We start from the raw sequence: 11,379 nt of genomic DNA, 5'->3' as shown, positions 1-11,379 counted from the left end.
ACACACACTCTTACATTGAGGTCTCATATGTGTGATCTATCTTGAAAGTGGATTATTGCTTTCTGTGTGCATTTCTCCTCTGTGCTCCTCTGTGTTCAGCTGTTTCAGCTCTAATGATGATGACGATCAACACACTTAACCTTGGTATCTGGTACTTCAGCTAAAGCTGCCTTGTCCTTCCCCACCCATTGTGTCTCCGTGCCTCAGACCCTCTCTCATCACACCTTGAGCTTTAAAGGCACACTTTTTTATTTTTCCATTTTCTTCCAATTTACTTATTAGTGTAATGCCCGTTGGGAATGCACGCCCCTTCAGTTATGCAATACCCGCTGTACCCGTTGTCTGAGTACCTAGTGCAGTACCCATTATCATAGTACTTGAAGGCCAGTCTATGACGTCGGTAATATGACATCAAATTGATGTCATCAGGGATCTCCAGTCTGTATATGGGCATATCCCCCCCCCCCCGGTTATGCAATACCTGTTGTACTTGTTGTACCCATTGTCAGAGTATCCAGTGTGGTTACGAACCCTTTTAAGGTCTTGGGGAGAGTTCGTAACATAAAAAGTAAAGGTTGAATTACCGTGATGTGCAAATAAAGGGGACCACACAAGGTTTTATAGTGCAAAGAAGTGCCGTTTTAGCATTTACATAGGTATGCACAGGGCATACAATAAACAAAAACAAGCCACTACCAGGGGACACGGATGGGAAAATAAAGACAGACTAACTAACTAACATGTAACTACTGTAGTAGTGGAAACAAAAGCCTGCCTACCTACTGTAACTACTCTAACCAGTTCAAAAATACATAAAGTGGCAACCAGTGCTTAACAGAGATTCTGCCTACGTGATGCCTCTGCCTTGCCTGTCCCAAGGCAGAGCATATACAATTTTCTAGGTAGGAGAACAGATACACAAAATACACAAAGTTTGCTCTGGGATTCAAAATGCAGGCTACCAAGGGCGGGGCTATAAACTGACAGGTCAAATGGTTGAGAGGGTGACTGAAGCAAACTGAGCCCTTTTAGGGTAGCAGATGGGTCTGGTTGGTGGGGGTGGAGTTAAGGGAGCAGTAGACTGAGAGAACGAGAGCAATCCCTGGTCTCGAAGGGCGGATCCAAACCCAGGCGCCCGGAGCAGTGCGCGTCCTCCGATTGCTTCACCAATCTATGTCCCCCGCCTCCCCTCCCCTCCCCCCCCGTCCCCGGTCACGGAGCAGGCTGACGTCACCAAATTTAGAGCGACGCCCCTCTGCACTCTGGTTGGTTACGAGTTAACAAGGTCCTAAGACCATCGTTCCTGCACCGTTCGCCCAGACTTTTTTTCTTTTGAAACAAAATAAAAGGCTGGGTTTCCGAGGCTAAGGGAGCAGAGACTGATGAATGGGAAATGGAAACAAATGGAAATGGTGGAGAAGGGACCAGGTAATGGGTTGATCAGCAGCAGATGGGGTGACAATTGGTAACTTCAGACCTGTATAGAATGATAGAGGGAAGGACAGACTCACAGAAATCCCAGACAAAACTACCATCATAGTACTTAGAGGCTACTCTAGTACGATAATATTGATATATTGATGACATCATGGATCTCCGTATGCCCATACGGTAGGCATATTGGTCAGATCGGCGATTCTGGACAACAAACCAGAGCACTCCTTTGGGTCCCCTGTAATACACATGCCGGGTTTGAAGTCGATCGCCTGGATGCTTCGTGAGATACATGGGGGATAGATGTGCAGCCAAGCACACATGCAGATATTTGCGTAATTTATAGAAGGACGTCAATTTCTTGTCACCGGTGACCACTAACTACTGTTTGGACTCCTCCGATACATGTGACGTCGCCAGCCGCTTCTTTTCACCTGACAGTGAGGAGTTTCACTGGGATAAGACACACAGAGAAACACGCTATCCTCCATACTTCCGCTCCCTGCTGAGCAGGTGCTCCGAACAACCTGTAGGAGTTGTTAGTGCAGTGACAGAAAGATCGGTCTCCCCTGCCTGCATCCCACCCGCAAGCCGGATGCACAGCGGAGGAGTCAAACCGCAGTCTCCGTTGTGGTGGGCAGGAACTTTACCGATGCGCCACAAGCCAAGGTTGCCCCAAGAGCCACATTAACTTTTCGCCCGCCACTCTCCTCTCCCAATCTCAAAGTTTCCTTTTCTGTATAGTATTTCTGGTCTATTTTGTTAGGTTTACTATAGTTACTGAATTACCATGGACTTTTCTGTGCATCTTCACGCTCACACAACTGCCCAAGAATACCTCCTACTGATTTTGTTGACCCTTTTCCCTTTCCTTAGCACCACCTAATTTAGGCACACAATTTAAAGGTAGGGTAAGTGATATTTTTGGGTTAAAACAAAAAGATGTTTTAAGGTTAGAGCGCTATATTCTGATAGTAATCATGGCTATAGAGTGTTTATTCAGTAACAGGGGTCTCCCTGTCTCTCCAGCTCTTTAATAAACAGAAAATATATTTTCAGGTGGGTTGCCAATTTCTGCCAATCAGGAGAGAGTACCCATTATCAGATTACATTTTATAGTGTTCCAGTTCCAATTTGATCTGCTCATTTCTTTGTGGCATTACTTCCCATTTCATTTGTTTATCCTGCATCCTGTTTAAGTTTTCTGACCTGATTGGATAAAATTTATATCACAACCTGAAAATGTATTTTCTGTTTAGACCCGTCTTATCTCTTCTCCTTCCCACTAATCAAAACTGTCACCTTTCTATCCAGTACTTTATCTCTCCACATATATCCATTTCTCTTGCAATCTATTTAGCTGCCTCTTTCGTCTCCTTGGACCAAATCCTCCGCTGTGTACTTTAACTTTCCCTACAGCCACTCTTCTCTCTCTCCCTCTCTGTTTCTCCTGCTCTCCCAACTCCACTATTTTCTGCTCATCTTCTTCCTTTCACTTCTCTGTTGTCTGTTTGCTCAGCACTATGCAAAAAATATGGATTGCTCACTTCCATCTATTATCATATTCTGTTTGCCATATACTGTATATACTGTGTGTGTGTGTGTGTGTGTGTGTGTGTGTGTGTGTGTGTGTGTGTGTGTGTGTGTGTGTGTGTGTGTGTGTGTGTGTGTGTGTGTGTGTGTGTGCGCGCGCGTGCGTGCGTGCGTGCGTGCGTGCGTGCGTGCGTGCGTGCGTGCGTGCGTGCGTGCGTACAGCCAGTCAGCTATTTGATAACCTCGCTGTCTTCTCCAGACCTTCACACATTGTGCACCCTTTTCTGCTTATTTGTCCATTTCACGATTCAGCGCTGACCCCTTCCTTTTTCTCCATATCTGTTCTTAACCTCTCTTGTCTGTGTTACTGGGCAGTAGTGTTCATCAGGTCTGCCTGTCAAAGGGGTACAGTATGTTTTACAACAGTCGCCCTCTTCATTAAAACCAGGAGGCTTTGACCCACTAACAGACATGAATGAGTTGGAAGTACCGTGAGAGATTGTTTGTCAAAACTCATGTTACTTAGTAATTCATTTGTGTAGAAAAACCTTCGCACACCTACGTTAAAAGGTTTAAAAGCAGGTGCGTATGTAAACAAATGTAGACGACATTAACAATAAAAGATATGCTCACACACTTGCACGGTCAAGAGTTAAAGTTTAATGTGAAGCAACTTTTCGGTCATGTAGACCCTCCTCAGGCATGTGACCGTGCAAGTGGCAGTGTGCGGGTATATATTAAATTGTTGATGTTGTCTACATTTCTTTACATACGCACCTGCGAATAGGATTGTTATAGGGATTGTTATTTAGTGAAATAAGTGATTTTTTTGCAAGACACTGTATGCTAGTCACTTTCTCATTAGGGGCTGAGACGAGGTGTGTGTGCGCGCGCGCGCGTGCGTGCGTGCGTGCGTGCGTGCGTGCGTGCGTGCGTGCGTGCGTGCGTGTGTGTGTGCGTGTGTGCGTGCGTGTGTGCGTGTGTGTGCGAGTGAGTGAGAGATATGGGTGGGTCACAAACACGAGTACACGACACCACTTTAAATTACTTTATATTATTTAGAGGCTATGTAGCAGCCTAAGTATCTAGATTTGAAGGAAGCGTGGCCTGAATATCTACACAGTGGGTGACGTCCACCCCAATGTAAGATACCATATAGACCACTTTAAACTCGACTAGATTTTCTGAACATCTAGTATTATTATCTTCTCAACTTATTGACATGATGTCACATGATCTCTATCATTCTCTCAACCCCTTGCTCAACCTCTCTCCTTCCTCCCTTTCCTGTACCATTCTACACTCTGTGTGTGTGTGTGTGTGTGTGTGTGTGTGTGTGTGTGTGTGTGTGTGTGTGTGTGTGTGTGTGTGTGTGTGTGCGTGTGTGCGTGCGTGCGTGCGTGCGTGCGTGCGTGCGTGCGTGCGTGCGTGCGTGCGTGCGTGCGTGCGTGCGTGCGTGCGTGCGTGTGCGTGCGTGTTTCAACGCATTCAATATAATCATTAGATGTACCTAAGGTCTTCTTGTTTGGATTTTCATTCATCTGCCAAATAGACAGGCTCCCAAAAAAAATGATGGGTACCCAGTTACACAATTATAATCTTCACAAAAGGTACATGTGTATTTACTGTTTGTTAGGCTCTGTAGATGTCACAGGACACAGGTATATGTGTTTCTGTGTTATTTGTGTTCACTTTCAGTCAGCCCCTGCTTTATTTTGTTCATTCAGGCTTTCTACAGCTGTTCTGAATGGACCGCCCATTGATGCAGTGTTTGAGTGTTTCCCAGTCATTTGTAATTCAGCTTTTCTGTCAGCGTTCTGCGGCGCCATTCGTTCCGTAGTGGCGCTGGAACTGAAAGCCCAGAAACGAAGCACAGTGCTGCATAGTAACCACGAGGGACTGATCTGTACTCTGAACACATGCTGCATCACTGATGCTCTCTTTGCTCTGAAGTGGGTCCTCTCCTCTCTCCAGGGTCACAGCAACCATGAAGGAGTTTATACTCTGCCATGTCAAGTACTGTCATCTGTTATTATGAACCATTGCAGAATTTGTATTTTATTTACAATGTGAAATCTTGTCAGTGTAACCTTTATCTAATCAGATTAATCACACTGACATTAAAAATGCTTCTGCAAAAGAGACCTGGCCAAAGAAAAGTGTGTCTGAAAAGTTCAGACACACATAAATACAACACATACATTGAATTAGCACAGAGTAGGCCTCTAGCAATTAAAGATTACAAAGAAAAGGGTTAGTTACACTTTGACGTGAGGGCAAGATTATTTCTAACAATGTTACCACTTGGGTCAAAACATACCTGCATTTCATTTAACTCCATGACTTTAACCCTAGCTTTACATTTTGTTAGTGAGACAAGCTCAGTCCGAGCCTTTGGTACAGTCAGCAAAACACTGTTTTGTAGAAGGTAGCTGTGAGAGACAGATCAAAAACCTAGGTGTATATTGTTTAAAAATAACACAAAAACAAAACACTTCTAAGCGTTCTGATTTGACTGCAAGTTTATGCGATAACCAATCTCCCCGGCTGGGCAGACCATTTGCTGCATGTCACTCCCCTACTCTCTCCAGTTTCCTGTCTCTCTACACTGTGTCTATCAATAAAGACTATCAATAAAACTAACTATCAATAAGACTAAAGACTATCAATAAAAACCAAAACAAATTAATAAATAATACAGGTATAACCTAAACGCTTCTCTTGGCTTTTTCCCTCCCGGTTCTTCCTCCCTCTCTGAGACAGCATCTGTCTGTCTCGATGCCCCATCAGGCCTGGAACAGCCACCATTGTTGCTCTGGTTGGGCACACAGTTTGGACGCAGACAGACTTAAAGGGACATTTTGACCCACTGTTTTCTTACCTTTTCTATGATGTTATGATATCCTAGGATGAATGGTACAGTAGAAAAATGTCATAACTCCATCCCGGGTCCGCCTCAGCTAAAAACATGCCTATGGTCCTTGCGCTAAATCGGGTATTTTAATTGCTTTTTTTTGTGAGATCTGATGTTCATAGTGACTTGAATGCGCCCCACCGTAAGTCTCGCTAGACGAGATTTTGGGAAATCTCGTCTAGTGAGACCTTTAATACTTAACTGTGTCATGTACAGCATGACCACTCGGTCCACTCCTATGCTCCAAACTCCAAGCCCCACTGGTTCTGCCACATAGGATCTATTGCCTCGTTGCCACGTCCTAAACCGCTGGCGGTAAGCCTCGGTACCAACTTGTATGCTTGGAGCACTGTGGCTTTGACCTTTTGATATTTTGTGCTGTCCCCTGCTGACAGTGAGGCAAACGCTTCCTGCGCACGACCAGTGAGAATGCTCTGCAACAGTCACTCCAGCCCCTAGCGTCGGCCACCCGCTCGAACAAAGTGAAGAACACATCAACCTCCTTCTCACTGAATTTGGGGACCAACCGTAGGCTATTCAAGATGTTGTTGCTGTCACCTGATTCCTCCTCCTTCACCTCACTCAACTTGCATTGCCCCACTAGCTTGAGCCTCGCAACCTCAATATCTAGCTTAGCCATCTCAGCTCTTTGCCTCATCTTTTCAATTTCCAAATCCTTGTCTTTAGCTGTAGTTAACTGCTTTTGAACTTGCAATTGTAAGTTTAGCAATTATTTCCGCTGCTCAAATGCTAAGCCAGACCCAGAGGGCACACTCTCCTTAACGGCCACAAAAACCTGCACACCTACTGTCGGAGGTGGGGTCAACACTTATACGAACTATCTTTAATCATAGCTTTCATATTATCCTTTTTTTTAATCTTTTATCCCCAATCTCAATTTTGTAATGAGCTGCAATTAATATGAGCTGCTCTTTGATGTAGGCATCCAACCCCTCCACGGACAAATCCGACACAAAATCAGAAACCGTAATGAAAACAACCAACGAAAAAAAATCAATACAAATGAACCCAAAGTCTCCGGTAACTAAAGAACGTTAAGCATGTATTAGTCCTCTAACTGCCTATACCATCAACTTCTCTAAAGCTGCACACTGGTCTTCAAGGGTTACTTGGGTGGGTACCTACGCACTGTAAACGCTAGCGTGGAAAAGGCGACCAGCAAGCTGGCAACCCCCCAAGACTATAGATGTGCCCCCCGAGCATATAGCTCCAGCCACTTTCTCCCCAGACTACTTTTAGAACGCCCACGAGTCCCAAGGGGAAACGCGCTTTACCTACACAGTTGGCCCAATAAAATGACTTGCAAATTAAAAGGTACATACGTTCTTAAGTCTTGTGACCATTAACAAAATTCACCTCCCTCCGATCGTTCCCCAATGAATTTGAATAGGGAATCTCCAACTCTGATGTCACTCGCTGATTCCCCAATTCCCACGGCCCCACTCCCTGCTGCCACCAAGGGTAGGTGCGAAGCTGAACCTGCTTGTTAACAAACACAAGCAACCTAAACTCCAAAAACTAAGCTCTGTAGCTTACCAATGTTTTTTCTTTAAGACAAGCCCCCATTTGTTATGGCCTGGCTCCAAGGCCACAACAAAAAAAAGGGGAAAACACTCAGAGGGTATGCAAAAAAGAAGTGTTTCTTTTATTAACATTTTTTTTTTTTTTTTTAATAAAGCAAACAATTTAAGTTTCCAACTTAAACAGGCAGGGAAACATGCTGCCTACTTCAACTGAGGATAAATAAAGGCAACATGAACAAAGGCGCTCTTCTGTGGCTGCTCCTGCAACCTAATGAGATCATTCCAGAGAAGGTGTTTTATAGTGTGAGGAGACAACGGCCAGGTGTCTCCCCTTCCCCTGATTATCTCAGGCTCCATCCTCCAAAACAGCACTGCAATAGAAACTGGTTAGGCAGTAACGACACAGACACACGCACAGAATCCTGGCAAAGGCCCCAGGGGGCCGTCACAACTGTGACATAAATATAGTTACGTATCGATTAGAACTCATAATTGTTATTGTACTGCAGGGTAATGAATGTGAATAAACATGATGAGGAGTAGAGGAGTATAGCCTTATTTGAGTTTGGATGGCTGCTCTGTCGGCACGCTTCATCATGCCATCACTTATTGTACTACGTATAGCCTCTTTATGTTATGATAGCCTTCATTATGCTACAGTAGCTTCATTATCCTACCATCAACTAGATTGTAAGCTGTATCAAGTTTACTTGATGTGTTGAATGGAGGCATGTGAGGTAACTGAATAGTCCATCACTCTGTGGTGAACATCATAAGTATGGATGAAAAATATCTAGTCTGTTCCCATAGTGACCAGAGTTTGCAGGAGTTATGTGGGATGGATCCTTACCCTTGCGGGCACACTGTTTGTTTTTATCGTCATTCAATGTTACATAGTCAATATGCACTTTTCTGATATTTATAATATTTCAGTTCCCACCTAAGGACCTCTGAAGTATGTTTTCCCACCTGAGTAAAACTCACGAATGATAAAATAATAATAATGATAATAATATGTCCGACGCTCTTCTGATGTCTGCTCTCTCTTGACAGTGTCTCTCCAGAAATGATGCCATTGCCGCTCGTGCCACCCTCCCTGTCGCCATGACAATGCCATTCAGCCCCCTCTCCAGTGACGAGGAGCAGCAAAGGATGCTGGGAAACAATCGACATCTCTATCCAGGGGCAGAGGATGAGGAAGAGGAGGAGGAAGAGGAGGAGGAGGAGATGGAGGAAGATGACCGCGATGAGGAAGGCGAGGACGAGGAGAACGGAGAGCTGGAGGGAGAGGAGGAAGGAGAGGATGAAGAGATGGAGGAAGTGAGGCGGGGAGGTGGCGGCCTATCGCGGGGAGGCAGGGATGAGGGGCACAGGCAATCAGGCAAAGGCGGACGAACCACAGGAGACAGACAGATACGGTCCGGAAATCCCGGGCACACCGCGAATCCCTATTCGTCCAACCCGGGACCCACGCACCAACAGCCGGCCAATCAGATGCAGGCCCAGCAGCAGAGGAGAGTGAAGGAGCGTAGCTCGAACTCAGTGCCATCTGAGGATGCCCACATCTCCATGATGGTGTTCCGCATTGGCATCCCAGACATCAAACAAACGGTCAGTCGCTGGAGCCCCCCCCCCCCCCCCCCCCCCCCCCCCCCCCACACACACACACACACACACACACACACACACTAGCCTGGGACCAGAAGAATTTGCCAGTGCAAAAAAAAATTGGGGTCTGGTCCAACTCCGTTGTGAATCCATTTCCTGCTCCCGAAGTCTGGGGTGACCAATCAGGGCCCAGTATTCAAATATGGGAGACTGTAATTGGTAGTTGGTTGTAGGTCTGACCTATTGCGTCCAGAGTCATTATTTTGATCCCGCCCCTTAGAAAAAAAACGTCCTCATTGAAGCACCAGACTCACTCATATCAACACATTGATATCTATCCACGCGAGGCTACACACACACAGTTTCTGTGAGGCTGCTCTGACAAGTTGACTTCACAAACTTCATGTCAAACTACCACACCCACTTGTTGTCTTTAGTCACAGCCACGCACACGCACACGCGCACACACACACACACACACGCACGCACTCACGCACACACACACACACACACACACACACACACACACACACACACACACACACACACACACACACACACACACACACACACACACACACACACACACACACACACACACACACACAGCTTCTGTGTGGTTGCCCTGACAAGTTGACTTCACAAAGTTGTTGTTATGAAAGTTTTTAATTACCCTTTACTTACACCAAACAAATTGCTCCTGCCCTTTTACTGGTGTGCACACATTTCTGTATGGGTGATCCGTTCTAATCTTCAATGCATAGTGTTTTTTAAGGTTTGCACACACACACACGCGCGCACACACACACACACACACACACACACACACACACACACACACACACACACACACACACACACACACACACACACACACACACACACACACACACACACACACACACACACACGCACAAACATGCACGGATGCACACACGCACACATACAGTACACACACCCACACACACACACACACACAATTGCATTACCAGCGGAAAAGAAAAGAAAACCGCGAAATACTCGTCAGCAAAGTGTCTGATCCGAGAGAGAGACAGACCTTCAAGGTGACCCAGCTCTCTCTCACACAGAACAAGTGCAAGAGATAGATAAAGTGAGACTGAGGGAGGGGGAGAGAGAAAGAAGTGAGTGAGTGAGAGTAAGAGAAAGACACAACAAAGGACACCGCTCAGAATGAAAGTATCTGAGGAACAATTTCAAATCCTATACCAATCAGCATGGGACGACTAGGAGAAAGAAAAACTAAAGAGCTTTAAATGGTGTGATAAACCTCAGCATGACAAACTCCTGTTTTTAGTGTGCTTGATTTTCTGAGTTTCGTCCCAAATCGTGAAACACCAATCCCCTAGCTTCACCTGGCCAGACTATATCACTGAGTGTATATGAGTCTGGTGCTTCTATGAGGACATTTTTCTCCCAAGGGGCGGGATCAAAATAATGGCTCTGGACGCAATTGGTTAGACCTACAACCAACTACCAATTACGGTCTCCCACATTTGAATACTGGGCCCTGATTGGTCACCCCAGACTTCGGGAGCAGGAAATGGATTCACAACGGAGTGGGGCCAGACCCAAATCGCAGAGGGCAAATTATTTTTTTGCGCTGGTAGATTCGTCTGGTCCCAGTCTACCGATCCCTGTCTTTCCAAGTTCCGCTGATTTGTCTCTTACGTAAATTAACATATAATTTAAAGATAGAGTGCCATGATATTTTTCAACCCTAAAACCTGATCATAAGGTATTATTATTATGTAAGGATTAAAAAAAAAAAAAAAAGTGTACAGAAATTGTTTAAAAAAATGTTTTTATGTGGACACGCCTCCAGTTCATTAAGTATGCCTGGTTCTCACCTTAGCACCTCCTCCACCACCTTAGCACCACCCACCTGTCCTAGTCCCTCCTCCTCCTCATGCCCACACCTGTTGTGTTATGATAATGAGGGGGAGGGTATGTTTTTTGGGGGCTCTGTGATGTCACTATGCCCCTGTTTTTGGATTGGCACGTTTGACTCTCAAGGTTTCAGCCTCCAGGAAAAAACTCCAAATAGTCAGAGAAGACATGAAACACCATAAAACCACCAGCGGGGGCCTTAATGAAGTTCTATCAACCTCATAGACCAGGGGTGGGCAACTTTGTAGATGGTGAGGGCCACAAAATTTCCTCAATCACTCTGGGGGGCCGCATTGTTTATCGGCAGGGACCCCCCCCACCCCCCCCCCCCCCCCCCCCCCCGTTGACAAAAAAAAACCCGTTGGCAAAACGGTCCGTGGGCGGTGCACCGGTTCGGACCAAAATGCCAACAAAAAAAAAAGTTTTTTTTTTTGGGCC

At 45.6% G+C, this 11,379-nt stretch overlaps 1 protein-coding gene across 1 annotated transcript in view; it reads left to right on the top strand.

Moving 5' to 3' along the window:
* Nucleotides 1-8,529: 8,529 nt before the first annotated feature.
* The window catches only part of shank1 (SH3 and multiple ankyrin repeat domains 1), a gene marked incomplete at both ends in the record, with an annotated part of 52,322 nt that continues 49,472 nt past the window's right edge, over nucleotides 8,530-11,379 (top strand). The window contains one exon of the mRNA XM_084071439.1: nucleotides 8,530-9,036. Coding sequence (XP_083927565.1) covers nucleotides 8,530-9,036 — 507 coding nt within the window. The remainder of the gene's footprint in view (nucleotides 9,037-11,379) is intronic.

Source organism: Gymnoscopelus microlampas (assembly GCF_963454915.1).
Source record: "Gymnoscopelus microlampas genome assembly, chromosome: 11".
Taxonomy (NCBI): Eukaryota; Metazoa; Chordata; class Actinopteri; order Myctophiformes; family Myctophidae; genus Gymnoscopelus; species Gymnoscopelus microlampas.
This window is presented reverse-complemented; position numbering and strand designations above follow the sequence as displayed.